This window comes from Panthera leo, chromosome D1 (genome assembly GCF_018350215.1).
Source record: "Panthera leo isolate Ple1 chromosome D1, P.leo_Ple1_pat1.1, whole genome shotgun sequence".
NCBI classification, from domain to species: Eukaryota; Metazoa; Chordata; class Mammalia; order Carnivora; family Felidae; genus Panthera; species Panthera leo.
Genome location: NC_056688.1, coordinates 115,286,229 through 115,313,764, shown reverse-complemented (window position 1 = coordinate 115,313,764; position 27,536 = coordinate 115,286,229). Strand labels below are relative to the sequence as shown.

Genomic DNA, 27,536 nt, shown 5'->3' with positions numbered 1-27,536 from the left:
CATTACCAAAGACAAGAAGGAGCTTCACAGGGGACTTGATGAGGCCTGAGGAGTGGCCCTGACACCCAAACTCAGCCTGACTGGGACACTCACAAGAGCCCTCCACTCAGCCCTGTGGGGAGACCATTGCCCTACTAGGGGTATAGTGCCAGGAGCCTTCTGTCTCCAAACGCTAATCTTAACAGTGACGCTCAATATACACCTGAACCTAAACCTCACTTCATCTTTAACACTCACCCTACACCTGACCCACACCTCGCTGTGGCATCAGTGCCTGGAGCCTCCTGGGACCTCACCGTACACATAAATGTAACCCTAACCATAACCCTCAACCTAAACCTTACCCTATTTCTAATACTAACCCTACAATTGACCCACACCCTCGCATGGGCCCTCAATTCACCCCTCGAGGAAAATCACGAAACTGGAGTCGCTTCGGCCCTGATGACTTCCCCGGACCGAACCCTAACCCTAGCTAAGGCTCTCTCCCCATGGGGACGCAATTTCAAAGTCTGACAACAACACAGACACGGGCTCGAGAATCGGTGCAAAATACTCGGCATGGAACGCGGAACATCACCATATCATTCCCAAGGCCCGGCTACAGCTGCCCAAGAGGATGTCTGAGGCCTACCTACCAGTGACCCATAGAGTTGTGTGGCCTTGGAACCTAAAAACTAATCCTGACCGGGACCCTCCCTCCTGCACTGTGTGTTCAGTGCCTGGAGCCTCCCGGGACCTAACCCTAACCCTAACCATAACCATAACCATAACCCTATCCCTAACCCTAATCCTAACCCCTAACCTTAACTTTAACCCTAACCCATAACACCTAACCCTAACCCTAACCCTAACCCTTGCTTCTTCAACCCTCAAGTCTCACAAGCATCTCTTATAGGACAATAACAAAGCCTGTCAATCAAGCTGCATCCTGACAAAGAGGTCCACTCTCCTCCAGTTCAGCCTTCAAGAGAATAGGTCATTTGTGTTGGTTCAGGCTTGGAAATGGGTAGATTCCATGCATCCTCAACTGCCCGCTCCTGAGACCAGTCTTCTCCTGAACTTTTCTCTGTACAGATTCCCTGGGTAAATAGTTGTGTGGGAGATGTGTGCACAGTACACACTGATCAGCCAGCCTGGTGCATCCAGGACCCAACAAGTCAGTGGAGTTCAGACTGCCCCCACCAAAGTGTATAACCATTTGAAAGGAGGCAGTGCACCCCCAAAATCATTTCACAGTGGCAGATTTAAACTGGCATCAGTCAGCCCACATCTGAACTGACCGCATGCTGGGGATGCTGACTTCCACAGCAATCAGTGCTCCCAGCTGTTTTATCAGAGGAAACCCCAGCAAGTTTGTGGAGTCTGATGCTGGCAAGGCAGTGCACCTTTCTCCAGCTCTGTCTTCAGGGGAAATGTGTGCATTTGAGTAGGATAAGTCTTGGAATCAGGCAGATGTCTGGTGCCCCCAAATAATCAGCTCCTTGGGACAGGCATGGCCTGTCCCTACAGCTGCCCTGTTCCAGCTCCCTGGACCCGCCCAGCTTGCACACTACACACCCCCTCGGCCTGCAGAGGGCAGCCTGTGCCCTACAAGTCTGTGGAACCAGGGCTAGTCTGCTTTGCCTTCTGGGTGGAGGCATACAACCCCAAAAATCTTTCTCAGGCAGCAACTTTATTTTTTATTTATCTATTTATTTTTTAATATAATTTACTGTCAAATTGATTAACATACAGTGTGTAAAATGTGCTCTTTGTTTTGGGAGTAGATCTCCATGGTTCATCACATACAATGCCCAGTGCTCATCCCAACAAGTGCCCTCCCCAATGCCCATCACCCACTTTCCCGTCTCCCCACACCCCATCAACCCTCAGTTTGTTCTCTGTATTTAAGAGCCTCTTATAGTTTGCCTCCCTCCCTCTCTGTTTGTAAGTAATTTTTCCCCTTCCCCTCCGCCATGGTCTTCTGTTAAGTTTCTCAAGATCCACATATGAGTGAAAACATATGATAGCTGTCTTTCTCTGACTGACTTATTTCACTCAGCATAATACCTTCCAGTTCCATCCACGTTGATACAAATGGCATGATTTCATTCTTTCTCATTGTCAGGCAGCAACTTTAGACCTAGAACAGTCAGATCCAATTTGGACTGGCTCCCTGAAGGGGTCCCTGGCAGATATAGCATCCAAGGACCCCAGGTCTGTCTTCTTGAAGACCGCCCAGATAATCACCCTAAGACATCACCACACCCTAAACCCTGATCCTGACCCTGGCTCTTAGAGAATTTGGTGTTGTCTATGTTTTGAGATTTTGGCTGTTCTAACAGGTGTGTAGGGGCATCTCATATTGTTTTCATTTGCATGTTCTTAATGACATATGATGTTGAACTTCTCTTCATCTGCCATCTGTACATCTTCTTAGATGGCATGGCCATTTAGGCTTTTTGCCCAATTTTTAACCAGGTTGTTTTCTTACTGTGGAGTTTTAAGAATTCTTTGTATATTTTAGATAACAATTCTTTATCAGGTATATCTCTCTGTAAATATTTTCTCCCAGTCTATGATTTATCTCTGTATTCTCTTAAACTAATTATCTTTTTATTCAAGTCTATTTTTTAATTTCTACTTTAACACTAACTTAGGAAAGCACAATTCACTGAGATTTCCACCGCCAAGAATAGGTGCCGCTTTTCTGAATGGGACAGGAAGAGTGAATCGCATGATGACAGTTAAAGCAATCCCAAAGATATAAAGGCAGAGTTCGTGTTCTTTGAACTTGGGAGAACAGTCTCTTGTTGACTTGGTCCCATGTTCATTAACAGCAAAAGGGTGAAACTGCAGTGTGCTACTTGTGGTGACAGACTAGCTGCTGAGGCAATGAGACTATCGGCACTGGAGCCACAGTCACAGGTAAAACATAAGTCAATTGGTTCCAAACCAAATTCCTTGAGAGAGAGAGTATTAAGTTGAGAAGCTGGCGGCACCAGATTTTTAATATTTCACATACATAAACCAGTACTTTTCAGGTTCTTGACAAAGTGGTACCTTGGTACCAAGCTACCAAACAAGTATACATGAAGGCTGACATGTTCATGGAAGACTGCGTCACAGGCTTGAAGCACCAAAGTCATCGCTTGAAAATATTGGGTGTGGCATAGAAAGAGCTTGGGCACAACTTTCCAAAGACACAACTTCTCAGCACATCAAGGAGCTGGTTAGTGAAATGGAAGTTCAGTGATAGAAGTCAGAATAAATGAAACTACCAAAAGATTTTCCATCATGACCTGATGGACTGTTATGGGTGACACAATGCATGTGTCATTTGAATACGATGATGATGCAAAATAAGAAATTTGTTTATAGCTTCATTGCCAACAAAACTGTTAGCTCTGAACCAATTTGAACCACGCACAGCAACATTGCCAACAGATGTAGTTTGGAGTCTGAGCTTTGTGCGGCGAGTCCTGACGGCACAGCTGCAGTGAGAAAATGGTCTGGAGCAGCTGCCTGGAATGATGAACTTGCACCAGGATCTTAGTCAAAGCCCTGCCTTCTTTAATGACAATGTCTTGCCTGAAAAACATCTGACCCAAGCAGTGTGCTTAAAGAGGCGGTAAAATTGTGGCTTCCCTAACAACTGACACATTAAATTCAAGATTATTCTCTTTATTCTGTACAAAATGGAAGCTCATCATAAGCAACTGGTGATGCATTTTTAGATAGGGTAGTTATCAAGGGGAGGGGCCCAGCTGAGAATGCTTGATGAGGATGAGCTCCTAGTGTTTCGGCAAGAAATGAAGGATTGTGGCCCCAGCTCATTAACATCATGAATCAGATAGTCTGACTCCCTGATTTATCTAATATCCTCAATATTTAAAGATATTAATATTTCCGTGCAAGAACAGAATGCCATGCATTTTCATTAAGACACATAAGGTCAGAGAGCACGCATAAATGTTAAAAAACCAGAAGAACAGGGGTGCCTGGGTGGCTCAGTTGGTTAAGCGCCTGACTTTGGCTCAGGTCATGAACTCACGGTCTGTGAGTTCGAGCCTCACGTCCGTCTCTATGCTGACAGCTCAGAGCCTGGAGCCTGCTTTGGATTCTGTGTCTCCCTCTCTCTCTGCCCCCCACCCCCCGCTCGTGCTCTGTCTCAGAAATAAATAAACATTAATAAAATAAAATAAAAATAAAAAACCAGAAGAACAGAGGCTCATGCAGATTGTGATAATGAATTCCATTATTAACAAGTATTATTTTGGCATTTGCACATCTGTGAAAACTGTAACCAAACACCTTATGAACAAATAAGATGTGGAGTTTTTTGATTGAACATTTTAAATATAATTTTCCATCAAATAAAGACACTGCTGCAATGAGGATGTTAATGGATGCTGAACCTCTTTGCCCCCAATTGTTAGCCAAACCCAACCAGAAAACGGAAGCTGGGAGCCTCCTGGGGCACCGAACCAGAATCGGCAGAGCAGCGAGAGTCTGAAGGGCCAAGGGGAGGCCTCCATCACCAGTGTCAAGAGGAGGCACTTGTGTTTTGCTGTATTTTGCTTGAAATCACGTGATGTTAGAGCATAATAAATCCTGACATGCATGACGCGGTAGAGATAAAACCCTGATTTGTAGAGAGAGGGGCAGTAAGTCCTCCATTGGGGAGGCCTTTGTTGCATTGCCATTGGTGTGTGAAGACAGGGCCTTGCATACGACATGAAGACACACAGATATATGCCTGCAAAGAAAGGCAGACATAGATGCAGTGTCGGGACTGTGTGTAGTTTCTCTTCTGATTTCTTCGGTTTCTCAGTGAGATACAAGTCAAGGCCCAGAAGGTCAGATGAGAGGGGCGGTGTGATAAACAGCCATCTCAAAGGATGTGAGGACACCCACCCTGGAGACCTAGAAGTCATGGGCAGCACCAAGGACCCACCCAAGGGGAAGTCTTGACAAGAGGTTGGCTGAGTTGGTAGGTGGAAGGAGAGAGGTGGAGTCATCCAGCACTAGGGGGAGGGGAGACAGGGGAGGGAGCACAGTTGCAAGCAAGGGAGGGGTGCGGTGTAATGGCGGTGCCGTGAATCCAGGGCATGGAAGTGTGTGTGCACTGTGACGGTCAGCCAGGCTGGGCACCAGAGGCAGCAAGCTGAGGAACAGAGGACGTAGTCAGAGGGAGGGCACTTGAAGTAGAAATGGAGGAACATAGCCATTGGTGTTGTGGAGGCCAGGGAATGAGCTTGGCAGTGGCTGACTGAAGGAAGGAAAGGTGAGGTGGCCAGGAGAAGGGGGTTAGAACCTAGGTGGATTAGGTATGTGCAAGCAAAGTCACCACGATCGGTAATGAGCAAGACTGACTCTACTGCTCAAGTCCTCATCAACTGTGAGATGGTTGGAGATTCTGTCGCCGACACTGCCCAGGAAAGGCTGCAGGGCAACTGCCAACAGCTTGTGCTTCCAGGGGCTGGGGTTTGTGGAAGAAGAAAAGCCACGATCCAAATGCAGCCAGAGGGGTACCCAGTCCACCTCCAGCAGGACAACACTCTGGAGAGGTGGGAGGAAAACGGAGAAGAAGAGGGATTAAAGCTGGGTGGACTGGTCTCCATTAGAGCCCAGCCTGACTGTCAGAATCATCTGGAGGGATTCAGAACGACAGAAGCCCAGGTGGTACCCCCGGGGACACTGCTTCTGAGCTACGTCAAAGTCCGGGGCTGGCACTTTTAAACATCCACCCAGGTGACACAACAGGCAGCCAGAGACCAGTGAGTGAAGGATGGTGATGGGCACAGCCCAGCGCAGGGGATAGAGCCGGTCACATTGTAATGACTTTGTACGCGACAGATGGGAGCTCTGAGTAAGAGTATTGTGGAATCACTATGTTGTACTCCTGAAACTAATGTAACATTGTGTGTCCACTAGGCTGCCAAGTGGCCATCCCAGAAGCCACGACCCCTGGGGCCTTTGGGGACCGGGGCTCCACATTGCCTTGAGTACAGTCTCACTGATGCAGCCACATTGTTTTGTTACAGGTGATCTCAGTACACATTATTTGTCCTGTATTTTTGGAATTACGTGTATGAACAGGTTAGACCATCTCTGGATTTTGTTGTGTGCCAGCAAAGAGAATTGCAGGCACCTGCGTGGCTGAGAGAGAAGCTGTGTTCAGGAGGACACAGGACAAGGGTCTGGTGTCTGTGACAGACTCAGGACCAGGTGGAGGTGAGTGAGGGACAGGGCAACAAAGTCACCATGGTAATCAAGCCTCCCCGACACCTCCCGCCAAAGTCTGAATGAGGAGCCCCCAGGGCTGGCCAGGGGCTAAACCCCTGAGTCCTCACGGGCACCCTGAGGGTGAGCATGCCAGTCCAGCAGGATGCCAACAGTCACCACCAGGTGGCAGCAGGGGACAGCAGAGGGGCCAGGCCCCACACAGGAATAGCTGCTCCTGGGCCCGTTTGGTTGGCCGCCCAGGTGTCTCAGCCTCCTATCTCCATTCTTTTTTTTTTAAATTTTTAACGTTTATTTATTTTTGAGACAGAGTGAGACAGAGCATGAACGGGGGAGGGGCAGAAAGAGAGGGAGACACAGAATCAGAAGCAGGCTCCAGGCTCCGAGCCATCAGCCCAGAGCCCGACGCGGGGCTCGAACTCACGGACCGTGAGATCGTGACTTGGGCCGAAGTCGGGCGTCTAACCGACTGAGCCACCCAGGCGCCCCCTCCTATCTCCATTCTAACATAGAACCATCTCCCCCGAATCCTACACTTCCCGGGGCTCGCCTGCCATAGAAGGAAAATATGTTTCGGGTGACCCTTCCTCGCTTCCTGCCGTGATGGGACAATCCCACCAGTCCCCAGGCGTGGCCCGAATCCTCTCCCCTCAGTCCCTCTGAGGCGACCTCCACCCCCTGGACCCTGCTATCCACTCGGGCCTCCTGCAGCCCTGGGCCCATCTCCCACTACCCAGACTCTCAGGCCCAGGAAGTCCCCTACCCCTGCCCCAGTGGCATGTTGAGGCATGTTGAGCAGAGCAGGGATTCCCAGCCAAAAAGAAAGGCTTGAGCCCAACCCCAGAACCTGTCACCCTCAGCCACAAGCCAGGCATGGCCGGAGGCCCGTGATGCCCCAGCCCCCACTGTTCTTCCTCACCGACCTCACATCTGACTTTCTCCCACGTCCACTCAACTCAACCACAAGCCGACTGCCCCTCACACAGCACCCTAAGCCTGTTGCTCCTTGACACCCATGGGGGCCCAGGGTGAGGACACACCCCTGGCTGCCCAACTTGTGCTCTCACTGCCAAGGTCTTGACGGGCAGGTTGGGCCCGCCCCCAGGCCAGGTGCCGCCTGTGGGGCATAAAGCCTGCAGAGGCAGCTCCTCAGGGAGCTCTGCTACCTGCCATGAAGGGGAGCAGCACCCTCCTGCTGGTGGCCCTCACCCTGCTCTGCTCCTGCGGTGAGTCTGTGTGCTTCCAGCAGGGCCCATGTGTGGGGGCAGACAGGAACCTGGGGGGCTAAAACCCAGGCACTAGGCCCCTCACAAGGATGGGCGGCGGCCTTCCTAGGTGCCCGACCGGCCTCCATCACAGAACACAGATGTGGGCAGATGCCCCCGATGCTCCCGCCGACCCCAGTCCCCACCCAGCCCAGCTCCAACCTCTGCCCCAGCCCTAGCGTCACCAAGCCCAATGTCACCAACCTAGCCCAGCCTGACCCCAACCCTCCAAGCCCCAGGTCAGCCAACCTCACTCAGAGGGTGAATTCCAGCCACATTAGGGGCTTGCCGCCCCTTCCCTAGTAATGCCAGGGAACCCCAGAGTGGGAGACGCTGCCGAGGCTAGGGGTGACAAGAGGGGTCTGTGGCCAGGTAGAGTTAGGGGGTATTATGGAGTAAGACCTGGGGGAGGTGAGGCAGGGTGATCATGGGGGCACCTCTGGGGCAAGTGAGGTGGGCATTGATGCAGAAGGTCTGGACACCACCGAGGCTGGAGCGCTGGGAGGTCTGGGGTGGGCTGGAATGGAATTCTCTTGTGCCGGTGTCACCTTGCCCCCACCTCACAGGGCTAGCCATCGGGGATGACAACAGTGACTTTTTCATGGACTTCCTGCAAACGCTGCTGGTGGGGTCCCCAGAGGAGCTATATGAGGGACCTCTTGGCAAGTACGATGTCAATGCAGATGCCAAGGCAGCACTGACGGAGCTCAAGTCCTGTATCGATGGCCTACAGCCTGTGCACAAGGCGGAGCTGGTCAAACTGCTGGTACCAAGGCTGGGGGGGGGGCGGGGGGGTCACCCCATTCCCTGAAGGTCTGCAGCCCCAGCAGGACACAAAGCCCTGCCCCACTAGCCCTCCACCAAATGCTATGACTCCTGATTATCACCCCAATACAGCCACCACCCCACAGACACCTTGACCTGCCTCAGTCAGCAGAAGTGGACATCCCAGACCTCAATCCCCCAGAGCAGCCTCAGCCTCCCCTAAGTGCACACACATGCATATGGCACACCCACATACAAGTACGCACCACTTCCGCCGTTGCTAGGAGGGGACTGGCTGAAGTGTGCCAGAGCCTCCTGTCCTCCAGGGGCTGGCCTGAGCCTACCCGCCCAACAGGATGGGGCTTTCTAGTTATCGATCACCAGGTATGGGGCCCCCCAGCCCTCTTGGCCCACACCTGTCTGCCTTCCAGGTGCAAGTGCTGGGCAGTCAAGATGATGCATAGCGGACCCCAGTCATGTCTCCAAGCAGCCACAGGACCAGCTACACCAGCAGCAATGGCCACACTGCCCCATTACCACTTCTCTGCGTGTAAATTTATAAAACTGTTCAATCAATAAAGCCTCCTGCAGCTCAGGCTCTGGCTCCTGTCTCTCCCCACAGCCAGGGACACAACCACATGGATATGCGGATTCACAGACACAGGGTCACATCCGCAGAGCATGCACGTAGAAGTAACCCCACACAGAGGGCAGAACCACCAGACCCCCATGTAGGCGGACAGAGCAAGACGGACAGGCAGGGGAGTGGACGCAGGAAGGGCTACAGAGGCAGCGGTGGGGTGCAGGACCAGTGCGTCAGAGGAGGCAGGGCAAAGAGCCCCAGGCCGGCGATGTGGCTAGAACTGGGAGGTCAGGCTGGGGGCGTTCTGCGTCTGAAGACTGTCATTCCGAGACAATAAATATCCACAATATACACCTGGCACAGGTCCAGGGGTTGAAAGCATTCCCCCTAAAGTCACCCAAGGAAAGAGTCTGTCTGGAAGACGTGCAGACCCGAGCCCTACCCCCAAGAGGAACCTTGACAAAGTGGAGAAGAAAGTGCACCTGGTCTTGAGGACACCCGTGGTCGAGGGGTGGGCATGGCCAGCAGTGGCACAGGAGGGAGAGCAGGGTCTGGAAAGGTTCCGCAGAAGGGCAACAGCTCAGCGCCACCCCCCAAACTCCCCAACCAGCGCTGACCCTACCCTCACCCAGGATCCCAACTGCTGGAGCCTTCTTGTGCCTCAGTTTCCCCAGATCAGTGGTCTTCACTGGGAGCAAGGCTGACTAGGTTCATCTCTGCCCCTCACAACCTTTGCTCTCTGGCCACTCCAGCTCTGGGCCCTGTGGCCTCACCTTCCAGTACAGAACCTCACTGTCCCTTTTCCCACCCTCCAAGCCTCTGCCCTACCCACCATAGTGAGGAGCAGAGCAAAGTCCTGACCTGAGCCATGCCTGGTGAGGGTGGGGGTCCCCTGGGCAGAGGCCATTGTCTTCATCATACAGATAGTGATCTAGAACCTGCTGTCCCACAGAGCTGCATTCTAGAGCTCAGGGGCCAGGATCTCTCCCCACCCCCACCCAATTCTCCAAGCCCCCTGGGAAGAGGAGAGAGAGGGAAAGGCCTTCCTTTCCATGCCCCTTTTTTGGGAACTGCCTGGCATTGAGGCCAGTGCGACGGGACGACCGCCAAGGAGGCCCGGTCCATAGGTTGCTCTGAGTGCAGCTCCTGGACTGAAGAGGTAAGGGCCCCTCTGGAGTGGCCCTCTCCCTGCCCCACAGCACAGCCTCAGCCAAGAAGTTTTCCACCTTTGCCCACCACTCCCTGCCCAGTGGTGCCCAGCATCCCCTGAATAGGAGGAACCTACCCAGAGCCCCTGCAGAGCCAGGGAAGTGTGGTCAGTGAGGCTGGAGGAGACAGCCCTTCCCAGATTGTGCATGAGGGTCTAATGCTCCTCCTCTTGGAGGCTGGTGAGGGCAGAGCAAGCCCACTGCTCCAAGCATAACCTCTGTGTAGGCCCCAGCTCAAGACCTTACTGAGGAGGCTGTGGCCTGCAGTTCTGCCCACCAGTGGGGACAAGACAGGGATAGGGTGGGGAGTTGGGACTTCCCAGCACCTGGTCACCCTTCCATCCATGGACAGAGCCAGCCATGGCAGAGGAAGTATGGGTGGGCACCTGGAGGCCCCATCGCCCCCGGGGGCCCATCATGGCCCTCTACAGCAGCCCAGGACCCAAGTACTTGATTCCACCCACCACGGGTAAGAGCCTGGGAGCCTGGGATGGGACTGAGGTAGGGGCAGAAGCCAGCTCTGAGGTGGGCTTGGGATGGGCCTGGAGAGGGTCTGGAGAGGGTCTGGGAGGGCATGGGGCGGGTCTGCGAGGTTCTGGGAGGGTCAGGGAGGTCTGACGAGGGTCTGGGGAGGGCATGGATGGGCCTGGGGTGGGTCTGGGGTGGGTCTGGGGAAAGTTTGAGGTGGGCCTAAGGAGGGTCTGTGTGGGGGCAGGGGGTGGGCCTGGAGAGGCTCAGAGCAGGGAGGGCATTGGGAAGGCTGGGGGCTCATCCCTGACTCCCAGCCCATCGACCCCTCTGGGGTCAATAGGGTGGGGAGAAGGATGGCATCTTACTCCGGGCTGCTCAGAACCCCTGCCCCACAGGCTTTGTGAAGCACACACCCACCAAGCTGCGTGCACCAGCCTACAGTTTCCGCGGGGCCCCCATGCTCCTGGCGGAGAACTGCTCCCCGGGGCCCCGCTACAGCGTGAACCCCAAGATACTGAGGACTGGCAAGGACCTTGGCCCTGCCTACTCCATCCTGGGGCGCTATTGTACCAAGACCATCATGACCCCTGGCCCCGGTAAGTGAGCCTGGCCCAGCTGCAGACCTGCCCAACCCTGCTGGCGGCCACTGCACCCTGTCCAGGTGAAGGTGTGAAGGAGCACAGGCATCCTGGCTCTCCTGTCCCCTCTTTTTCCTCTTGAGGGACATCATCAGGCCCAAAGCACCCTCGGAGACCCTCAAGCCCGGCTCTAACTTGGGCTTTTCTTGGCCTACGTCCCCACACCAGGCCCACACCAGACTCTGCCCTTCCCCCTCCAAAGCTGCACCTGTCCCGCCCACTCCTGCAACTCCGGGACACCCCTAACCAATCTCGGTCACCATTCCCTCCCGGCACGCCCCCCACTCTTCTCCCGAGCCAGGTGACTACTTTCCAGAGAAATCGGCCAAGCACGTGTTTGACTCAGCACCCAGCCACTCCATTTCTGCCCGAACCAAGACCTTCCGAGTGGACAGCACTCCAGGTGTGCAGCAGCCCTGACAGCCAACATCCAACCAGGGTGGGGACCCGGGGGGGGGGGGGGGGGAGGTGAGACAGGTAACGTGATGGCTGCGCTCCTGGAAGTGGCAAACTTCAGGAAAGGAGCTGAGACTCTGCAGGCAGGATTCTGCCCAACTGAGACTCGCTGCCTGTGCGCCCCACAGGCCCTGCCGCCTACATGCTGCCTGTGGTCATGGGGCCCCACACCGTTGGCAAGGCGTCCCAACCCTCCTTCTCCATCAAAGGCCGCAGCAAGCTGGGCAGCTTCAGTGACGACCTTCACAAGGCAAGGGTCCCCCCCCCCCCCCGCCCCAGGCAAAGCACTGTTCATCCCCCAGAGACAGTCCATCTGGCCCTTCCTCCCCAGAACCCAGTCCCATCAGAGTGAAACCTATCAGCTCTTCACCCTCCGGTGTCTGCCACATGCATGGCACCATCCTGTCCCCTGCACCCCCAGGTTACATTCCTGGGATGAGGAAGGGCAGACAATGGACAAGGACGGAGATAGCGACAGTGCCGGGGGAGTGGAGCAAGGAAGGGATTTATGGAGTGCTGCAGGGAGGGTGGGAGCAGCCTTCGATAAGGTGGCATGCAGGAAAATAAGAAGGAGAGGAGTAAAATGTGAGATATTTGGGGGAGGGTTCCAGCTGCAGAAACAGCCAGTGCAAAGGCCCTGAGGTGGCCATGTGTTCAGGAGGTCGAGGAGCCTGGGGAGACTTCCAAAGTGGTTTCACAGCACTGCTGACCCGCCAGTCCAGCCCACGGCCATCAAATCCCACAGGACAGAACCCCAGCTGCAAAGGGGCCTCTCCTGCACACACCAAAGGGACAAGCCTGGGACTGACACACACTGAGGTGTCATCGCCTTGGTGAGGCTTCAGTAGAGGAGTAATGTCCCACACAGAGGTCATCCCACAGTGTGACTGTTGTCTGGAGACAGAAGGGACCCCTGGACACACAGACACACAGTGACTCAAGGCTTGAAACGCACTGTCCAATGCTGGCCGCCTACCCTTTTGGGTCACGTGTCCTGGCAGGCCAAGCCTGTCTGAGCCTCTTTCACCTTCCAGACCCCAGGTCCTGCAGCCTACCGCCAGACGGATGTGCAGGTGACAAAGTTCAAGGCTCCACAATACACCATGGCAGCCCGGGTGGAGCCCCCAGGGGACAAGACCCTCAAGCCAGGACCAGGAGCCCACAGCCCTGAGAAGGTCCAGGAAGAACAGGGCCCAGAGGGGTGGCGTGAGGGGTGGGGAGTTACAGTGAGGAGGGAGTGGGGATGGTGACATGGCCCAGAGGGCATAGGGGTGGTCACAACCCAGTGGGGGGGAGAAGGGGCACCACTCAGAGGGGGTGATGGGGCACAGCCTGGGAAGCCGGGAACACAGGCCAACCTGTGTGGTTGAGCTGTTGGGGGATACAGCTCGGGGATGTGAAGTCAGCAGGGGCACAGCCTGGTTGCAGGGGGAGGCACAGGCCAGAGGAGTAGTTGGGGAGCAAGCCCAGAGTGGGTGTGGGGGGGAAGGGCCTGTGAGTCTGTGGGGGGCACAGTGTCCATGCATCCCTAGAATGCTAGGCTTTCCTGACATACCATTTCCCCAGCTGGCAGGTCCTGCCTCCCTAGACACCAGTGACAGTTAGTGTGCAGAACACTCACCAAACCCAGTAGTGTGGCTTTGGCGCTGGTCCTGAGCCCAGGGCTCAGGAAGGACAGTGAAGCCACTGTCAGCAGCTCTAACCCCAGGGAGGGCAGAACCTGTCAGGCAGGGGCAGGGGTGCCAGAGCCTCTCACAGCCTCTCCTCCCCAGGTGACAGTGACCAAGCCCTGTGCCCCCATCGTCACCTTCGGCATCAAACATTCTGACTACATGATGCCCCTCGTGGTGGATGTGGAATAGCCCTGGCCCCCACCGCACCCCATCACCCACAGCCTCTGCACATCATGTTCCCACATCTGGGCCGTGGGCTAGGGACGCCTCCTCCCCAAGCTGGGCTGTGGCCAGCCTGGCCCTGTAGGGCAGAGCATACCTGTTTGGACAGTTGTGACCAGTTATTTTTTCTATGCTGCTTTCCCATTTGCTAATCTTGTTTCCTGCTGTGCCCACATGTTTAATAAACCACAGATCCCATTAGTAATGGATTTGTCTTGACAGTAGAATCAAGCTTTTTCAGAAAGCCGCCCCCCCCCCCCCCCCAACACAGGCTGTTGGGTCCTGCCCTGGCTTCCAGGGCTTGGGGTCTGAGCAGAGGAGGGCTTGGGACCCTCGGGCGCCCACCCTCCTAATTCTGCCTCGGGCCCTTCACCTCGCGTTTCATCGTACACTCCAGGGATGGTCACACAAGCACCTATCCCCTCCTATGTGGTCTTCTGCCTGCATGACTCACTCTCAACCGTGAGATCTGGGTCCCCACCTTGAATCTGGACTAGGGCCTGTGACCACCCTGAATAAAGTGATACTGTGACTCCTGACGCCAGGCAATGACATAGAAAGGAAACAGCTTCTGCCTGTGTATCCCCCTCGCTTCGCTCACTTCACACCATGGTGTGCCCCCAGCACGTGGTGTGGCCACATCAACATCCAGGCAGCCAGCACAGCTGGACCGCAAGCTCACACCAGCATCAACCAGCGGGGATGTGAGCAAGCCTTCAGGTGACAGCAGCCCTGGCCTCGGGTCTCCCAGCTGAAGCCTTAATGTTCTAGGCAGAGAGCTGTCCCCACCGTGCGGGTCTCAAATTCCAACCACAGTGATCCAAAGACAAAAATCACTATAAGTGACTAAGTTTTAAGGTGATCTGTTATGCAGCAAAGGCAACACAGGAAGCACAAGAGGACGAGGACCAGGAAGGGGGTATCCGAGTGAGGCCCAAAACAGGCATTTCTAGAGGCCGCCTGGAGTCTAAGGCCAGGCCTTGAGGAATGGAGTCTGGATTTCACCTTGACCTTGGGGAGGTCGCTGAGGACCTCAAGATGGGTGGTCCTGCCTGCTGTCCCCGTGAGCCTGCCAGCCATAGCCACACAGAGCACAATATGGCTGCTGACCCTGGCCCAGCAGGAACGTCAGGTTCGGTGTTCTGAGCACCTCACATTTATTCATCTAACCCTTGGGAGTAATACTATCATCACCCTATCTGAGTTACAGAAACTTGGCAGAGAAAGTGGTAAGCCTGTGACCACCTGCCTAGGGCGGCAGGGGCCAAGTGAGGGAGGGAGGGAGGGTACAGGGACAAGGCAGAACCAGAGAGGGAAGAAGTGGGGTCTGGACCAGCAGTGTCCATGGCCTGTCTGTGGACCGAGTCAGTTCCAGATGAAACTCTCAAGCACCCAAAGAAATGAGGACACCAAAGACAGTGTTTACTTCATCATGAAACTGTTTATTCCAAATTTTTATTGGTAAATGCCTTGTCCTTGAATTGCGGGATAGAGCCTGGCAGCTACCTTGGCACAGACTGGGTCCCCGGGTCCTTCTTGGGTTACTAGTCTCAGGCACCAACATCAGCAAACCCCGCCTATGCACAAAAGTAGGTGCTGAGTGCACAAGGCTGAGCAGGAAGAGGGTGAAGCCTCTGACAGGTTGGCAGAATTGCCAGGCCCCCCTCACGGAATCCATCCCAATGCAACGAGAATGAGAGACCAAAAGGTCAATCAGAAAGGAACTAAAACCCAGACCCCAAAATAGCTGGAAGCAGAGATGGAAACTTTAGGAGAGAACGTTACAGCTGGAGGTCTCAGGGAGACAGCAGAAAACACTCAGCAAGACCACCCAAGTGCAGAATGGAAACTAGCCTGCCATGGCAGGACGAGCAGGCACAGCTCGCTTAGTGTGGTGTGGCTCCCACAATGGAGCATGTTCTCAGAAAGTGAAGTCAGCACCACAAACCCAGGCAGAGTGGGGGATGCAGGGTGAGGGTGTGTCTGCAGTGCCCTCGGCAGCTGCCAGCACAGTGGCCAGTGGGCACGCCCCCATGGCAAGATTTAAGGTGAGATGAGCAGAGGACTAAGTCAAAGCCATAGAGTGTGGCGACTGGGAAGGGAGGCAGGACCACGGGAGCCTGAGAATGCCAGGGAGTAAGGGGAAACAGTGAAGTCCCAGAGACACGGAGGCATGTAAGCCGACCTCACTGGATGAGAAACGAGCATCTGGAGGAGCAGAGGCAGTCAGAACAGAACACTCAGAAGTAGGAAGGTGGGATCCTCCTCCTCCAGGAGGCTCAGAGGGCCAGCAGGTACAATGGAATGACCACATGAGGATACAGGCCAATCCTGCTGGAAGGGGAGGCAGGCATCAGTGCCACAGGGGCAGTGCCCAGGGCTGGAGACCAGAGCAACGTAGGGCCAAGAGAGTTGACGTGTGGTCAACGTGTGTGACCCGGGCAAGGAGGCGGACAGGGCGCCAACAGTCTTCAGGGAGTAAGGGGAGTACCTGGGATGACAGAAGACGGGGAAGGACACAGAGCCAATGAATCGTTTCTTACATGTATTTGTGCACAAGCAAGGGTGCCGACACCTCACCAGATCTCACCAGCGGGTGAGATGCCACTGGTCCAGCTGGGCCTGTGGTTCGGTTTGTGTGAATATGGGGCTGGCCAAGTGGGCAGTGAGGGCCCAGGGAACGAACGGTGGGTGGGCATGGAGGGCAGTCTGCAGAGCGATGTGAGAATAACTAAGCGTCCCCACAGTAAGGTGGTACTCACTGTCAAAGGGCCTCGCTTGGTGGATGGGAAGCTGCCTGCTGACACTCCAGAAGCGACCCATAGGTCCTACGAAGAGAGTCCTTGTAGGGAAGCCTCCTGTCCTGACCCACAGAAGGTGCCCCCCTCAACACACACACTGCCTGACTCTGAAATGCCAGACAGAACTGCTTCTAAAGGTCTGGTCTCGCGGAAATACACCTTTGGTGTTGGGTAGCTCTGGAATCCTGAGAAAATGGGGAGTTTCTCCTCCTGGATACAAGACTGTGAGATCCAGAAGGACTGGGAGGGCCCAGGGCCTCCAGCCAAGGCTGCAGTCCACTCCTTCATCCACGACCCCTTGCCCTTTCCCGAGGGTCCGGAGGGCAGGCAAGGCCTCAGGGCGGAACCCTCAACACTGATCTACCCATGCCCAGCAGCCCTAGCCAAGAGTATCAGCCATCTCTGAGGAGAAATGGTGCTCAAAGTTCACAGCCACACCCCCTTCCTGTGTCAGCTCCAGGCACCTCAGACCTCAGATGTGGCCTGACCCAGAGACAAGGATGGGACAGAGCCTTAAAACGCCAAAGCCCCAAGGAACAGGGGAAGGCTGCTAGCCACGGGTAGCCATGTCCAGGATTCCCAGCTGCTCAGGTCAGACCTGCTCTGCCAGAGCCTCTAACACCCGGAACAGTACAGAGAGCTGGGCCTTGGTTTCTCCAAGGGAAAGAGAGCCTTACACACGCGGGACCGGCCAACATGAGCTCACGGGGTCAGAGGAAGCCACGAACTCCCAGTCACACAGGAAAAAGATTCCCAAGCCACGATCATCGTTTCAAAGGAGTATTTTGTACGTAGGTCTTCTGGAGCCCAGGACACCAGGCAGGGGGAGCCCCTGGTTGCCCCAGGCACTCACAGAAGCCAGTTCCTAGTGGCTCATGTCCTTGCCCTTGACAGGAGATACGAGAGGATGAAGAAGGCCACGATCAGGCCTGCGGCCATACCACATAGAAGCTTCCGGTTGTCTCGCCCAGACCTCGCCATTGTGGAAAAGCGCTTCACACTCCCTGTGAGCAGGCCTGTCATGCTTGTGAAATCCGAGTCCTGAGGGAGGAATCCCAGCACAGTCACACGGGGGGGGGGATCTCCACGACCGACACGCAGGTGCTGCAGGCACGCTGGGAGCCTGCACAGCAGGCGGTGTGGGGCAGAGCTGACCGCGGTGCCCGCGCACACTGCAGACCCTTACCATGCTGTCCAGGTACCGGTTCTGGTCTTCTGCGTCCCTATCGATGTCCAGGGCCAGCTGGTCAGGACACAGAGGGGGCAAGGTCAGGCCAGAGAAGGGACACTGGATGGCGCTTGACCCCCCGTAAGACCAGCAGACCCCGCCAACAACTCTGCCAGACACGGTACCACCAGCAGAGATCAGGATTCAGGTGTCCCCTGGACCTCACACGGATGAACGCTGCCATGGATGAGACAAGGAAGATGGGAACTACGTGAAACCCTTCCCAGCCTCTACCCTCCCTCTGGTCCCCACTCCAGGGTGCTAGGTGGAGGTGAAGGGACGACCACCACTGACCGATTTGAGCCTGGTGACCTTGGAAGCCAAGTTGTCGGCCATCCGCTTATTCTCCCGGTCTAGAATCTCCTCCACAGCGGCGGGGCTCTGAGCTGCGAGAAGGGAGAGTCTGAGGGGGAGCATCCACCTGTGAGCACTGCCCTTGACCCCTGCATGTCAGCCCTTTGTGGCCTCAGGGCTCTCACTCCAATCCCACCCAGCCAATGCTGGAAGTCTCAGAGGACTGAGCTCACATCTGTTGAGCGGGCCCAACCCTAACCCGGGATCCAGTGCATGGACGTCACACGTGACGGGCTGTGTAAAGGATAGTGCGTGTGAGCACCTGTCATGTGAGCACGTGTCCTGTAAACGTATCTAGGCACCCCAAAGGGGTACAGTCCTACTAGCACTTTCTGACACTGTCACAGAACCTGCATGATCCCTCCACAGATGGCATCATAAGGATATATGGGATAGTTAGTTCTGGCAGGAAGAGCACCCAGGAGGGAAGCAGAAAGGCCCTGGCAGTGATGGCCCATGAACTGGGTTCTGAAGAGATGACAAGTGACCAAAGAGGAAACAAATTCGCAAAGCTCCCAACACCCAAAAGTGGGGGCTGAGGCTCTGGAAAGCAGTGTGGAGGTTCCTCAGAAAATTAAAAATAGACCTACCCTATGACCCAGCAATAGCACTGCTAGGAATTTACCCAAGGGATACAGGAGTACTGATGCATAGGGGCACCTGTACCCCAATGTTTATAGCGGCACTCTCAACAATAGCCAAATTATGGAAAGAGCCTAAATGTCCATCAACTGATGAATGGATAAAGAAATTGTGGTTTATATACACAATGGAATACTACGTGGCAATGAGAAAAAATGAAATATGGCCTTTTGTAGCAACATGGATGGAACTGGAGAGTGTGATGCTAAGTGAAATAAGCCATACAGAGAAAGACAGATACCATATGGTTTCACTCTTATGTGGATCCTGAGAAACATAACAGAAACCCATGGGGGAGGGGAAGGAAAAAAAAAAAAAAAAAAAGAGGGTAGAGTGGGAGAGAGCCAAAGCATAAGAGACTGTTAAAAACTGAGAACAAACTGAGGGTTGATGGGGGGTGGGAGGGAGGGCAGGGTGGGAGGGAGGGCAGGGTGGGTGATGGGTATTGAGGAGGGCACCTTTTGGGATGAGCACTGGGTGTTGTATGGAAACCAATTTGACAGTAAATTTCATATATTAAAAAATAAAAAAAAAAAATTAAAAAAAAAAAAAAAGTGGGGGCTGAGGTCGATCCTGAGTGCAGGCCCTAGGTCTGCTCACCTCTACACCCCACACCTTACAGGACGCCCTGACCCATGACTAGTGATGCTGAATTTGTCACATCAGGCGGGTGGGAACCATCTCCCCCCAAGTTCGGAGTGCAATTTTGCGGCGGCCAGGATGCCTTAATATGCCACCGAGGCACAGCCTTAGGAATCACTGATGATTACAAACCCCAAAAGAAAGGCTGTTAACGTCCTGCCAACCACTTCATGTTCGTTAACCCCCTAACAGTTACAAGAGCCCAGCGACACAGGCCATCAGCATCCCAATCCCAGATGAGAACAGGGGCTTCCCCGAGGGCGAACGGGCCAGCCTAGGCCACCCCACCACGCAAAAGCCTCCTCTCCCACGCCAGCTTCCGGGACCTGTGGCCCGTGGCCCGCCAGAGGCCCCAGGCAGAACGACCTCGCAGGGTCAGGAGCACCCGCAGGGCCCCAGAGACCCCTCCCCCCGCGCGCAGCCTGGCTCCGCCCGCCGGCAGTTCTCCCCGCCGCGGCCACTCGGCGGGGCAGGGGCGGGCGGAGGCGGCTCCAGCGGGCAGCCGCATCGTCCACGGCCGGCCGCGCCGCCATCCGGCTCGCTCCCCCGCGCTCACCCCGCGCCCAGTCAGCCATCGCTCCCGGCCCCGGCCGGGGTCTCCGTCAACCGCACAGCCACAGCCTCCGCGGACGTGGCGCAGCAGCGGGAAGGGCCCTGCGGCCCTGCCCCTTCCGCCCGGGCACGCCGACTTCCGGCCGAGGTCCGGCCGCCGGGGTGACGTAATGGGAGCCGAACCCGCCTGAGGTCTGTTCCGCCGCCGGACAAGGGGAGGGGACGGGCCGTCGGCTCTGGGGACCGCTTGCTGGTTGGTGCTTTCCCCTGGCAATTACTGCGTTGACAGACACTACTACCAGCCAACCGCGCCGAAGGCGGGGTCAGGTCCTCCGTAGGAAGCGCTCCCAGGCCCTTTATCAGGCGAGATAGGCTGGAAAGGGTCTCAATGGGCATCCGCCTCCGCCAGGCTGCGGTGGGAGTCCCGGCCCCGGTTACTGCCGGTGGCACAAAGTGGAGATCAAGGCCTGGGGCGAGCGGGCGCTGCAGAAGATGCAGGGGTAAAAGCACTCTGAAGGAAAATAAACCAGACGAAGGGTCGGGGGGGGGGGGGGGGGGGGCGGGGACAGTAGGAACCGGGCGCTTGCCTTTGCACCCGGGCGCTGAGGGCGCGGTGCGAAGGAGATACTCAACATAGGCTTGTTGCACAGTGGATACCTCCCCACCCTACTGGAGCGTTTGCTCTGTGTCATTTATTCCTCCTAACAACACACTGAAACGACAGTTTCTACCATCTCTGCTTTTCAAAAGAGGAAGCTGAGTCGAGGCCAGACTGTGTCTGGGTTACACACCCAGGAAGTTGCTGCACAAAATAATGCTTTGCCTTCATCCTGACCCCTCCCCACTCTCCCCTTTCTTTAAGCTTCAAGGAGGTCTGCTTCTCTCCCACCACGACCATTCCCATCTGCTCTTTTTGTTTTGCATGACCTTCCCCCAGATCACTTCTTATCGTCCAGTCTCCAAAAGTGGCATTTCATCAGATCCCTTTGCGGCCCACCAGGCTCTCCGCCTTTTTTCTTAAATCACAGGACTATGGCTGCCTATCGGCGTCTCATTTGTCCGTGTTTCCTTGTGTTCACCTTTGGAACACAACCTCTACGAAAGCAGGGACCTCGCATGCAGTAGGCACCCAAACCCCTGTTTACTACATCAGGTGGTCTCCGGGCTGCAAAGTCCTTTCTTTTCCACCTGGACTTTCCCCTCGACTTCCACTCGTTCGGTCCATCAAGAGGGGCGTGGATGGGAGGGGTTGGTAGGGCGGGCTGAGGTCCTCGCCTGCTGGGAATTCCAGTCCAAGAAGCAGGGGTCCCGTTAGGTTCGGAGGCTACTCGGCCCCAAAGTCGGACGATCACCGAGTAGGATCTTTGAAACCCCAGCTAACTCCGGGCAAAATCTTCAAGCTCCAGTCAGCTGGTCCAGGTCTCGCCACCTTAAGGAGCTCGCAGCCCTGACACACCCCAGAGCCGCAACGCACGCCCATCCCGGCCTCTCCCAGCGCAGCCCCGGCCCCGCCCCACAGCCTCGCGCGTGCCCATCCCAGATTCCTCCGCGCGCAGCCCTAATACAACCCCGTGGGAGGTGCCGTGCACGCCGGTCCCGACCTCTCCGGCGCACAACCCAGACCCCGCCCCGCGTCGCCGCGTACGCCGGTCCCGGCTTCCCCCGCGCGCAGTCCGGGCCCCGCCCCGCGGCGCCGCGCACCCCTATCCCGGCTTCCCCCGCGCGGCGAGTCAGGGCGGAGCGAGCGGGCTCATCCTGGAGTGGGAAAGCCAAGCCTCTCCCACCCGCCCAGCGCGGTATCCCGGGGACGCCATGGAGCCCCGGGTGGTTGCGGATGCTGTGGAGACGGGAGAGGAGGATGTGATTATGGAGGCTCTGCGCACGTACAACCGGGAGGTGAGCGAGAGCCGTGAACGTGGTACACGAAAGAAGAGGTGGGGCAGGGTGGGGCGCGAGCGCGGCGGGCGGGGCGCCGAGTCGGTGAGGAGTTGCTACCGGGAGAGAGTCCGGGTGCGCTGGCTGCTGGGCGGGTGGGGCGGGGCGCCGTCGGTTTCCCATCCACGGAGCGCGGGTCCTGCCTGGTGTGGATCTGTGCCCCTGAGCCCCTGGGTCTCTCTGCAGAACTCCCAGAGTTTCACGTTTGATGATGCCCAACAGGAGGACAGGAAGGTGGGTGCTGACCGAGGGGTAAAGGGGAAGGGATGGGAGGTCCCGGGAAAAGGGGCCTGGTGGAGCCGCTCTTCTTCCTGCCCACAGAGACTGGCAGAGCTGCTGGTCGCGGTCCTGGAGCGGGGCTTGCCACCGTCCCGCCGCGTCACCTGGCTGCAGAGCATCCGCATCCTGACCAGAGACCGCAGCTGCCTGGAGCCTTTCACCAGCCGCCAGAGCCTGCAGGCACTTGCCTCCTATGCTGGCATCGCCTTGGAGGGGTCCGTCCCTGAGCCTCTGGACATGGACGTTGTACTCGAGTCCCTTAAGTGCCTGTGCAACCTCGTGCTCAGCAGCCCGGTGGCACAGGTGCTGGCCGCAGAAGCCCGCCTAGTGGTGAGGCTCGCAGAGCGTGTGGGGCTGTATCACAAGAGCAGCTTCCCACACGAAGTCCAGTTTTTTGACTTGCGCCTCCTCTTCCTGCTCACGGCACTTCGCACTGATGCGCGCCAGCAGCTGTTTCAGGAGTTGCAGGGGGTGCGCCTGCTGACTGCTGCCTTGGAGCTGACACTGGGAATGACCCCTGATGGGGGCCCTCCCGAGCTCCTTCCTCCCCAGGAGACTGAGCGGGCCATGGAGATCCTCAAAGTGCTCTTCAACATCACCTTTGACTCCATTAAGAGGGAAGTGGATGAGGTGAGGGCTGACCTGAGTCCGTGGGTAGAGCTTAGCAGTGTGGACGTTTCCTGGATCTGTCTGCCTGTAGGAATACTGGCGAGTTTCTGGGCATCAGATGGGGAGAGGGCAGGTGGAGCTCTTAGCTTATCGGGAGGAGGCAAGGAGATGCACATTTTGAGCAGGGAGCCTTGGAGAAGATTTCTGAGAGAGGTGGAGGGCATGTCTGGCTCTTCCAGCCTAGCAGGAGGGCCGTTTGGTGCGTGGGGAGGCTGTAGGAGATTTTCCACCATGAGGCCGTGACCATGTGGCTAGAGTACACTGTGACTTCATCCCGAGAGGACTTAGTGACGTTCTTGATCACAGAAACACTCTCAAGGTAGAGTAGAAGAGGGCAAGTAGAGGAGATGCATGGTCTCTGCACATGATCCTGGAGCGGTGCTTCCTCTCACAAGAACACCTTTCTTTCTGGTCAGGAAGATGCTGCCCTTTATCGGCACCTGGGGACTATTCTGCGGCACTGTATGATGGTCGCTGCTGCTGGAGACCGCACAGAAGAGTTTCACGGGTGAGGGTGCAGCCTCTTGAGATGGAAGGGAAGTGTGTTCGCGTGTCCGAACAGTGCTTCCCAGCTCTGGCTGTGGGCTAGGCGCCACCCTAGAGAGTCTTCATCTGTCTGGCTGGGACCAGACATCAGTGTGTCTCTGCAGTACTACGTGACCAGGACAAGTGTCTGGATCTGCGGACGGGAACGTGTCCCTGGAACTTGGGTGGTAGCAACAGGCAGTGTGGTATCTACAGGGCAACGTGGCTATTCATCTCTCTTCTCCATGACCTGTGTTTAGGCAGGTTCTGGCTTGCTTTTTTTTTTTTAATTTTTTTCTAACGTTTATTTATCTTTGAGAGACAGAGCACGAGCAGGGGAGGTGAGAGCGAGAGGGAGACACAGTATCTGAAGCAGGCTCCAGGCTCCGAGCTGTCAGCACAGAGCCCGATGTGGGGCTTGAACTCACGAACTGTGAGATCGTGACCTGAGCTGAAGCCGGACTCTTGACTGACTGAGCCACCCAGGCGCCCCCAGGTTCTGGCTTTCAAGAGTGTCTGTGGTGCTTCAACCCAGACAGAGGGTGCCCCTTTCCTTGGGAACTCACCCCACTGAGTGGGATGAGCCTCTGAGGTTAGTCCTACTCTAAGTTCTGGCCTCTTGCTGGCCATTAAGTCCCTGGACGCTAGTTCACATCACATGTGGCCTCTGCAGGGGGCACCAAGGGTTGTACTTGTGCAGGGGGACCAGACTTACCAAGCCCCTCTCCCCCATCTGTCTTCAGCCACACAGTGAATCTCTTGGGAAATTTGCCCCTCAAGTGTCTGGACGTCCTTCTTACCCTGGAGCCACATGAAGGTTCCCTGGAGTTCCTGGGAGCAAACATGGATGTGATTCATGTCCTCCTCAGCTTCCTAGAAAAGCGTCTGCACCAGGTGGGCAGAGGGACCTACTGTGTGGGTACCTCGGTGGCTCTGACTTTCCCCAGCAGCTGTGGTCCGTGCTTTTTCACGGTACCCACTGGTAAGTGGAGATCAGCCTGACAGTGTGAGTCAGGCAATTTCTCCATCTGCTCTGTGGTCCAGCCACCAGACTCCTCCTCCCTGAGAAATATGGGGACCCTCACACACATATTTGAAGGTTTTCATTTCGTTGGTTATCACGAGTTTTAAAACAAAGTACTTACCTTTTAGATCTCTTTGTGGCTCTCTTTTGAGTGATCTGAGAAGTCCCCAGCCCTCGCTTGTGACTGTAGAACTTCAGTGTTGCTGCACACAGGTGGCCCGTGGGAACAAGCATCCCTGCAGGGACCCACAGGCATCTTGAGCCAGAGGCTCCCTGGTTCTTGGGCCTGCACACAGGACATTGGCCAGACCTCTGGCCAGCTTCTCTGGGAGCTTGCAGACATCACACAAGCTACAGAGTGCAAGGGAGCGGGATTAGATGGACACCTCCAGAATCCACATTGCGCACATATGCTGTGAGCTGGATTACAAACGCCTGGCATTGGATGTGATGGCTGTGACTGTCCCTACCGCTGCTGCTGCTGGGGTTGGGGTCCAGGGACATAACTAGGGAGAGGGCCGGGGAAGGACGGGAGCTCTCTGGATCCATGACGCCCACAGAGTAGAGGTTTTCTTTTTGTGTTGTGGCTGTTGTTTTCTGAGGACAGGTCATGTGCCAGTGGTGTGCTAATAACTGAGTGCTCTGTATTTCCCGTGCAACCTTGGTACGTAGGCGAGGAAGTGAGAGCAGATGAGTTATTTGCCCCAGGTCACAGAGCATGTGAGTGCATCCTAAGTTAAGTTCCATTTGTGGCCCTCTTGAAATTCACACAAATTCACAAGAATGTGCCCAGTCTTGGCCCCTCAGCTGACTAACCAGGGCAAGGCCTCTTCCTGAGCGCCTCCTGCCAGGACCATCTGGTGTGCGTGTGTTTGGCCCCCCCCCCCCCCACTTCAAGTCAGGTGGGGGCACAGCCCCAGTGACAGAGGCTCCTCTGCAGACGCACAGGCTGAAAGAGAGCGTGGCCCCCGTGCTGAGCGTACTGACGGAGTGTGCCCGCATGCACCGCCCTGCAAGGAAGTTCCTGAAGGCCCAGGTATGGGGCACAGGGGCCGGGGCGGGACCCTGCTTACAGACCCCAGCTGCTGCAGGCCCAGGCTGAGGGACGGCTGCCTCCCCAGGTGCTGCCCCCACTGCGGGACGTGAGGACGCGGCCCGAGGTCGGGGAGCTGTTGCGGAACAAGCTTGTTCGCCTCATGACGCACCTGGATACTGACGTGAAGAGAGTGGCAGCCGAGTTCCTGTTCGTCCTGTGCTCGGAGAGTGGTGAGTGGCAGGATCTGGCCCAGCGCCTATCCTTCCCAGCCACCTCACACACTGATCTCTGCCCTGCTTCTCAGTGCCCCGATTCATCAAGTACACGGGCTACGGGAACGCTGCTGGCCTCCTGGCTGCCAGGGGCCTCATGGCTGGGGGCCGGCCTGAGGGCCAGTATTCGGAGGACGAGGACACGGACACAGAGGAGTACAAAGAAGCCAAGGCCAGGTGTGTGCCCCTACACCCTCAGCTCCCCTCACTCACCCTGGTCCCTGTTCCCACACCCATATGGCCTCACAGGGTGGGTGGGACAAGATGACAGATGGCTGAACTTTTGGGGAGTCAGGCACTGGTCGCATAAGTAACCTGTCTTGATGTCAGGATGTTTTGTGAGTGTGGGCTGAGTGGGGCCAGGCAGTCGGGGGACCAGGATATCCCCCGAGCAGGGGCTGGGGTCCTTGCTGCTCCTGGAAAGAGCCCTCTTGTGGCTGCCCTGCTTCCACCCACCCTATGCAGCCGCCTCCTGTCCTAGAGAGTCGCTAATGCGTTCCCCACAATCCCTCCCCTGGGAAGCAGCATAAACCCAGTGACCGGGAGGGTGGAGGAAGAACCGCCCAACCCCATGGAGGGCATGACAGAGGAGCAGAAGGAACATGAGGCCATGAAGCTGGTGAACATGTTTGACAAGCTCTCCAGGTACGTGTTGTGTCAAGGAGGGGCCCACAGCTGGGAGAAGGGAGAACAGAAGCCTAGGACCCGTGTCCGGTCCTGTGAGCGCCAGGAAGTGGGGTTAAAGTTGGGCTTAGCAAGGCTGTGTTACTAAGGTCGGAAACAGGAAATGCCCCAGGAAAGGATTAGACTTGAGGTTGGTATTACATTTGTTTCGTAGATGACGAAAATTGAGACCTGGAGAAATAAGAATTCTAGAGTGCGTAAGGTCTCAAAGCCACTGGGTAGCAGTTTGGATTCAGGCCTGTTTGGCCAGGGGTGAACCCGACTTCTGCCCCACATGCCGTGCCCCTTCCCCACCATGCTTTTCCCCCACAGGCACAGAGTCATCCAGCCTATGGGGATGAGTCCCCGGGGTCAGCTCACATCCCTGCAGGATGCCATTTGTGAGACCATGGAAGGGCAGCTCTCCTCGGAACCCGACTCAGACCCCGACTGAGGACACCCACTCTTCTGTTCCCCCTTCAGAACTGGTGCTGCTTCCAGAGATGGCCTTGGGACTGTGACCCAGGGAAGCCATGCTTGGAGACCCTTTTCTCTTTACTTCCAAAGTTCTGTTAATGGTTTGTCTCTGGTCCAATTTCTTATCTTTAGGACTATGAGGGCCTTGTCCTGCTGCAACTCTGGGAACTCCACCATGATCTCCACAGATGAGGTGGTCTCGTGTGCCACGAGGATGTGTGCAGAGGCTGCTGCCTGGGGGCAGGAGCTGAGCATGGGCACATGCACAGGCAAGCATGTCCAGGGCTGGCATACCGGCCCAGAGCTTCTGTGTCAGGCAGGCGCTGCAGCTGACAGGAAAAGAACTTGCTAGGACCCTGTATTCTAATGTCAGAAACATACTTTCAAGGTATGCTCTATTTCTGTCCCCACTGAGCTCAGGACTGGGAGCCTCCTGTGCGTTCTTGGTCCTCGCTCAGCACTCTGCTATAAGTGTCCACAGCAGCCAAGCTCTCACTGGTTGTGACAGTGGAATCCTGGGCTTCCCACTGGCGTAGACAAATACACGAAGGGAAACGCACCTCGTAAAACCACAAGTCTGGATTTCTGTCGTGTACCACAAAGCATCACTGAAATATCTTGGAATAAAGAGTTTCGAGCAAGAATGTGTGTGAGGAATTAATTTCATTGTTCTCAGAATTCAGTCCTTTTCCTAGATCATCATTCATGTCTTTTGTTCTTGTGGAGGCCACCAGACCCTCTCTGAGGACTCTCTTAAACGCGCGGCAGGTGGTGCAACAGTGCCCAAGGGAGCACACGCAGGGTGGGAGCCAGGGGTCAGGATGATGTGCCTGGAGGTGCTATCCACGCTGGGCCTTGGGGCAACCCCAGCAGAAGGGGCCTGTGCAGGCGCAGGAAGTATGGCCTGAGAACATGTCGGGCTGGGGGC

General features: G+C 56.0%; 4 protein-coding genes and 1 long non-coding RNA gene across 8 annotated transcripts; 3 read left to right on the top strand and 2 right to left on the bottom strand.

The window, feature by feature from the left end:
* Positions 1-4,218: 4,218 nt before the first annotated feature.
* LOC122200983 lies at positions 4,219-9,721 on the bottom strand. Of its 2 annotated transcripts, none has more exons than XR_006194027.1 (2): positions 9,324-9,721; positions 4,219-5,544 (listed from the first exon to the last, which is right to left on the bottom strand). It is a non-coding gene; the product is annotated as an uncharacterized LOC122200983 (long non-coding RNA). The 2 variants fall into 2 exon arrangements; XR_006194028.1 differs by having other exon boundaries at positions 9,674-9,717.
* Positions 7,400-8,722, top strand: SCGB1C1 (secretoglobin family 1C member 1). The gene is made up of 3 exons (XM_042906809.1): positions 7,400-7,454; positions 8,060-8,259; positions 8,690-8,722. Exons 1-3 carry the CDS (start codon positions 7,400-7,402, stop codon positions 8,720-8,722), a joined length of 288 nt encoding a protein of 95 aa, XP_042762743.1.
* Positions 9,722-9,911: 190 nt separating the features above from the next.
* On the top strand, positions 9,912-13,714 carry ODF3 (outer dense fiber of sperm tails 3). The gene is made up of 7 exons (XM_042906808.1): positions 9,912-10,000; positions 10,402-10,518; positions 10,916-11,116; positions 11,460-11,561; positions 11,743-11,864; positions 12,649-12,789; positions 13,387-13,714. Exons 2-7 carry the CDS (start codon positions 10,410-10,412, stop codon positions 13,474-13,476), a joined length of 765 nt encoding a protein of 254 aa, XP_042762742.1. The 5' UTR covers positions 9,912-10,000; positions 10,402-10,409; the 3' UTR covers positions 13,477-13,714.
* Positions 13,715-14,930: 1,216 nt separating this feature from the next.
* BET1L (Bet1 golgi vesicular membrane trafficking protein like) lies at positions 14,931-19,871 on the bottom strand. Of its 3 annotated transcripts, none has more exons than XM_042906227.1 (5): positions 19,733-19,871; positions 17,833-17,924; positions 17,497-17,553; positions 17,252-17,351; positions 14,931-16,337 (listed from the first exon to the last, which is right to left on the bottom strand). In XM_042906227.1, the coding sequence occupies exons 1-5, from the start codon at positions 19,749-19,751 to the stop codon at positions 16,096-16,098; spliced, it is 510 nt and encodes a 169-aa protein (XP_042762161.1). In that variant the 5' UTR covers positions 19,752-19,871; the 3' UTR covers positions 14,931-16,095. The 3 variants fall into 3 exon arrangements, with proteins under 3 accessions (XP_042762161.1, XP_042762162.1, XP_042762163.1); XM_042906228.1 differs by lacking the exon at positions 19,733-19,871 and adding an exon at positions 19,309-19,559; XM_042906229.1 differs by lacking the exon at positions 14,931-16,337 and having other exon boundaries at positions 17,077-17,351; positions 19,733-19,869.
* A 1,308-nt stretch (positions 19,872-21,179) lies between these two features.
* Positions 21,180-27,252, top strand: RIC8A (RIC8 guanine nucleotide exchange factor A). Its single transcript, XM_042904182.1, has 10 exons — positions 21,180-21,624; positions 21,850-21,897; positions 21,985-22,572; positions 23,028-23,119; positions 23,880-24,030; positions 25,101-25,196; positions 25,282-25,426; positions 25,501-25,645; positions 25,994-26,113; positions 26,465-27,252. The coding sequence occupies exons 1-10, from the start codon at positions 21,541-21,543 to the stop codon at positions 26,583-26,585; spliced, it is 1,590 nt and encodes a 529-aa protein (XP_042760116.1). The 5' UTR covers positions 21,180-21,540; the 3' UTR covers positions 26,586-27,252.
* The last annotated feature ends 284 nt before the right edge of the window (positions 27,253-27,536 follow it).